Raw genomic sequence first — 6000 nt, forward strand, 5'->3', positions numbered from 1 at the left:
TGTGATTGTCATTGTCACCTCTGTGTCATTGTGTCATTGTCACTGTCACTGTGTGCCATGGCCACGGCCACCGCCCTGCACAGGACAGTGCCACCAGCCGTGCCAGGTCAGTGTCACTGTCACCTGTGTGTCATTGTTATTGCGCCATTGTCACTGTGTCACTGTCACTGTGCCATGGCCACGGTCACCGCCCTGAGAAGGACGGTGCCACCCGCCGTGCCAGGTCAGTGTCACCTCAGTGTCACCTCAGTGTCCCCGCAGGGATCACGTTCCCGTCGGGGGGTCAGAGGGAGGAGGAGCCTCTCTGAACCTCACCGCCACCAACCGCTGTCCCCAATGTCCCCAATGTCCCCGAGCCATCCCAGTGTCCCCAGATTGTTCTAACAGTGTCGCAGTGATGTCACAGTGATGTCACAGTGATGTCACAGTGGTGTCACAGTGTCCCCTCCATGTCCCCGCAGGGATCACGTTCCTGTTGGGTGGCCAGAGTGAGGAGGAGCCTCCATCAACCTCAACGCCACCAACCGCTGTCCCCAATGTCCCCAATGTCCCCGAGCTGTGTCTGAGCTGTGTCACTGTCCCCAGGCTGTGTCACTGTCCCCAGGCTGTCCCAGTGTCCCCAGGCTGGTGTCACAGTGTCCCCTCAATGTCCCCGCAGGGATCACATTCCTGTCGGGTGGCCAGAGTGAAGAAGAGGCCTCCATCAACCTCAACGCCATCAACCGCTGTCCCCAATGTCCCCAATGTCCCCGAGCTGTGTCTGAGCTGTGTCACTGTCCCCAGGCTGTCCCAGTGTCCCCAGGCTGGTGTCACAGTGCTGTCCCCAGGCTGGTGTCACAGTGCTGTCCCCAATGTCCCCGCAGGGATCACGTTCCTGTCGGGTGGCCAGAGTGAGGAGGAGCCTCCATCAACCTCAACGCCACCAACCGCTGTCCCCAATGTCCCCAGTGTCCCCGAGCTGTGTCTGAGCTGTGTCACTGTCCCCAGGCTGTCCCAGTGTCCCCAGGCTGTCCCAGTGTCCCCAGGCTGGTGTCACAGTGCTGTCCCCAGGCTGGTGTCACAGTGCTGTCCCCAATGTCCCCACAGGGATCACGTTCCTGTCGGGTGGCCAGAGTGAAGAAGAGGCCTCCATCAACCTCAACGCCACCAACCGCTGTCCCCAATGTCCCCAATGTCCCCGAGCTGTGTCTGAGCTGTGTCACTGTCCCCAGGCTGTGTCACTGTCCCCAGGCTGGTGTCACAGTGCTGTCCCCAGGCTGGTGTCACAGTGCTGTCCCCAATGTCCCCACAGGGATCACGTTCCTGTCGGGTGGCCAGAGTGAAGAAGAGGCCTCCATCAACCTCAACGCCATCAACCGCTGTCCGCTGCCGCGTCCCTGGGCGCTGACCTTCTCGTACGGCCGCGCCCTGCAGGCCTCGGCCCTCAAGGCCTGGGGCGGCAAGAAGGACAACACCAAGGCGGCCCAGGAGGAGTACGTCAAGAGAGCCCTGGTAGGTGGCACCCGGGGACACCTTGGGGACACCTTGGTGGCGTTGGGGACGCCGTTGGGGTCTTGGGGACTTGGGGGTGTTTGTTGGGTTGGGTTGACCGTGGAGAGGTGGGAGCAGAGGAGCCACATCTGAGGTGGGTTCAGAGGGTGACGTGGGGATGTCTGGGGTCTCGGGGACATTGGGGACACCTTGGGGACCTTGAGAACACCTCAGGGACTTGGGGACCTTGGGGACATTGAGGAGTCTTGGGGACGTTGGCTGTTCCTTGGGTTGGCCGTGGAGAGGTGGGAGCCACATCTGAGGTGTGTTCGGAGATTGAGGTGGGGACAATTCAGGGACATTTGGGATCTTGAGGACATTGGGGACACCTCAAGAACCTTGAGGACACCTCAGGGACATTGAGGGGTCTTGGGGACGTTGGGTGTTCTTTGAGTTGGGTCAGCCATGGAGAGGTGGGAGCAGAGGAGCCACATCTCTGTAGGGTTCAGAGAATGAGGTGGGGATGTTTAGGGTCTTGGGGACACCTTGGGGACATTGGGGACACCATGGGGGTCTAGGGGTGTTGGGTGTTCCTTGAGTTGAGTTGACCATGGAGAGACGGGAGCCACATCTAAGGAGGGTTCAGAGGCTGAGGTGGGGACACTTTGGGGTTTTGGGGACACCTTGAGGGCTTTAGGGACACCTTGGGGACATTGGGGTCACCAATTGGGACTCCAAGATTTTGAGATGTTGGGTGTTCCTGGGGTTGGGTCAACCAGGGAGAGATGGGAGCAGAGGAGCCACATCTGAGGTGGCTTCAGAGGGTGAGGTGGGGATGTTTGGGGACACTGGGGACATTGGGGACACCTTGGGGACATTGAGGGGTTCAGGGTGTGGGAGTGGTGGGGTTGGCAGGAGGAGATTTGGGGGTGACACCTCGTGGGGACACAGGGACAGGGACAGGGTGGCCCAGGAGGTCACTGGGGACCTTGGGGACAGCAGCGCCCCCAGTGTCCCCAATGTCCCCACTGTCCCCAACAGCCCCAACACCCTGAGTGTCCCCAAATGTCCCCAGTGTCCCCAATGTCCCCAATGTCCCCAACACTCCTGGTGTCCCCAATGTCCCAAACACTCCCAATGTCCCCAACATCCTGAATGTCCCCAATGTCCCCAATGTCCCCATTGTCCCCAATGTCCCCATTGTCCCCAATGTCATAAACACCCCCAATGTCCCCAACATCCTGAATGTCCCCAGTGTCCCCAATGTCCCCATTGTCCCCAATGTCCCCATTGTCCCCAATGTCATAAACACCCCCAATGTCCCCAACATCCTGAATGTCCCCAGTGTCCCCAACGCTCCCAGTGTCCTAAACACCCTTGGTGTCCCCAATGTCCCCAGTGTCACCAGTGTGTCCCCAGCTGTCCCCGATGTCCCCAATGTCCCCAGTGTCCCCAGTGTGTCCCCAGCTGTCCCCGATGTCCCCAATGTGTCCCCTGTGTCCCTGATGTCCCTGCTGTCCCCTGCGTCCCTGATGTCCCCAATGTCCCCAGTGTCCCCAGCTGTCCCCAATGTGTCCCCTGCGTCCCCGATGTCCCCAATGTCCCCAGTGTCCCCTGTGTCCCTGCTGTCCCCAGCTGTCCCCGATGTCCCCAACGTGTCCCCTGTGTCCCCAGGCCAACTCCCTGGCGTGCCAGGGTAAGTACACCCCCAGCGGCACCGCGGGGGCGGCGGCCAGCGAGTCCCTGTTCGTGTCCAACCACGCCTACTGAGAGGTGGACATCTCTGACCATCCATGGACACCCCTGACCATCCATGGACACCCCTGACCTTCTGCTGACCATCCATGGACCTCCCTGACCTTCTGCTGACCATCCATGGACACCCCTGACCTTCTGCTGACCATCCATGGACATCACTGACCACCTGCTGACCATCCATGGACCTCCTCTGGACACCCCATCCATCCACACCCACTGCCCAGCGAGTCCCTGTTCGTGTCCAACCACGCCTACTGAGAGGTGGACATCTCTGACCATCCATGGACACCCCTGGCCATCCATGGACATCCCTGACCATCCATGGACATCCCTGACCATCCATGGACATCACTGACCTTCTGCTGACCATCCATGGACACCCCTGACCTTCTGCTGACCATCCATGGACATCAGTGACCACCTGCTGACTATCCATGGACCTCCCTGACCTTCTGCTGACCATCCATGGACACCCCTGACCTTCTGCTGACCATCCATGGACATCAGTGACCACCTGCTGACCATCCATGGACCTCCTCTGGACACCCCATCCATCCACACCCACTGCCCAGCGAGTCCCTGTTTGTGTCCAACCACGCCTACTGAGAGCTGCACATCTGCACATCTCCTGACCATCCATGGACACCCCTGACCACCTGCTGACCATCCATGGACCTCCCTGACCTTCTGCTGACCATCCATGGACACCCCTGACCACCTGCTGACCATCCATGGACCTCCCTGACCACCTGCTGACCATCCATGGACCTCCCTGACCTTCTGCTGACCATCCATGGACCTCCTCTGGACACCCCATCCATCCACACCCACTGCCCAGCGAGTCCCTGTTCGTGTCCAACCACGCCCACTGAGAGATGGACATCCCTGACCACCCATGGACATCCCTGACCACCCATGGACATCCCTGACTACCCATGGACATCCCTGACTACCCATGGACATCACTGACCACCCATGGACATCCCTGACCATCCATGGACACCACTGACCACCCATGGACATCCCTGACCACCCATGGACATCCCTGACCACCCATGGACATCCCTGACTACCCATGGACATCCCTGACTACCCATGGACATCACTGACCACCCATGGACATCACTGACCACCCATGGACATCCCTGACCATCCATGGACATCACTGACCACCCATGGACACCTGCTGGACATCACTGACCATCCATGGACACCCATGGACACCCCAAACAAGCACACCCACTGACCGCCCGTGGACATCGCTGACCACCATGGACACCCATGGACATCACTGACCACCCATGGACACCTGCTGGACCTCACTGACCACCCAGAGACATCCCTGACCATCCATGGACACCACTGACCACCACGGACACCTGCTGGATACCCACCGACCACCTGCTGGACATCACGGACATCTGCTGGACACCCCATCCAACCACTCCTCCTGACCACCCATGGACATCACTGACCATCCATGGACACCTGCTGGACCCTGCTGACCACCCTCTGGCCACCTGCTGATCGTCCATGGACCTCCTGCTGACCATCTGCTGACCACCCTCTGGCCACTGACCTGCTGCTGACCATCCATGGACCTCCTGCTGACCATCCATGGACCTCCTGCTGACCATCCACTGACCGCTGACCATCCATGGACCTCCTGATGACCATCCACTGACCAGCTGCTGACCATCCATGGACCTCCTGATGACCATCTGCTGACCTCCTGCTGACCACTGACCACCCTGTGGCCACTGTGGTCACTCATTTGTCACCCTGTGGTCACTCTGTGGTCATTCATTGGTCACTCTGTGGTCACTCATTGGTCACTCAGTAGTCACTGTGGTCACCCTGTGGTCACTCTGTGGTCACTCAGTGGTCACTCAGTGGTCACTCTGTGGTCACTCATTGGTCACCCTGTGGTCACTCATTGGTCACTCATGGTCACCCTGTGGTCACTCATTGGTCACTCTGTGGTCACTCATTGGTCACTCAGTAGTCACTGTGGTCACCCTGTGGTCACTCTGTGGTCACTCAGTGGTCACTCTGTGGTCACTCTGTGGTCACTCATTGGTCACCCTGTGGTCACTCATTGGTCACTCATTGGTCACTCTGTGGTCACTCTGTGGTCACTCTGTGGTCACTCATTGGTCACTCAGTGGTCACTCTGTGGTCACTCGTGGTCACTCAGTGGTCACTCATTGGTCACTCTGTGGCCACTCTGTGGTCACTTGTGGTCACTCAGTGGTCACTCAGTGGTCACTCATTGGTCACTCTCTGTCCCTCGCTGTCTCCCCCAGAGCAATAAAAGGTCTCAGATGAACCCAAAACGCTCCAGGAGTTTTTATTGGACCCCAAGTTTGGGATTTTGGGCTGGTTTGACCCCAAATTTGGGATTTTGGGGTGGTTTGACCCCATATTTGGGATTTTGGGGTGCTGTAGGTTTCTCGGCTGTTTCAATAACCTGGAAAGGCCCGGGGTGGCCTTGGACAGCCCACGCTCCAAAGGACGAGAAGAGGCTTCAGATCTTTTCTCGGTCTCGGTGTTTATTAATTGTTTATCTAAAAGATTTTCTCTCGGCCCGACAGAGTCTGCACAGCAGCCAGCCATGAGCACACTGAGAGCCCCCGGGGCGGTCACCTATCTTTATACTCGAAATTACGTATACAATATTTACAATTTTTCTCCAATACCTTCTACCCTTATTAACCGGTGCACTTCTAGTAATAACCAATCCCAAAGTGCCAACATCACCACAGAAGATGG

The 6000-nt window shown here is 58.2% G+C and overlaps 1 protein-coding gene across 7 annotated transcripts in view; it reads left to right on the top strand.

Annotated features, from left to right (window-relative positions):
* Positions 1-5564, top strand: part of LOC134433957 (fructose-bisphosphate aldolase A) — a 29473-nt gene extending 23909 nt beyond the window's left edge. Inside the window, exons 7-9 of one of the 7 annotated variants that reach the window (XR_010031772.1) lie at positions 1292-1491; positions 3145-3298; positions 4006-5564. Coding sequence is in view for 3 of the 7 variants with exons in the window: in XM_063182641.1 (XP_063038711.1) it covers positions 462-585; positions 624-783; positions 828-968 (425 nt within the window). In the remaining 4 variants the exon portion in view is untranslated. The other 6 variants (XR_010031775.1, XR_010031774.1, XR_010031773.1 and 3 more) reach the window with 6 other exon arrangements.
* The last annotated feature ends 436 nt before the right edge of the window (positions 5565-6000 follow it).

Source organism: Melospiza melodia, unplaced genomic scaffold (assembly GCF_035770615.1).
Source record: "Melospiza melodia melodia isolate bMelMel2 unplaced genomic scaffold, bMelMel2.pri scaffold_28, whole genome shotgun sequence".
Taxonomy (NCBI): Eukaryota; Metazoa; Chordata; class Aves; order Passeriformes; family Passerellidae; genus Melospiza; species Melospiza melodia.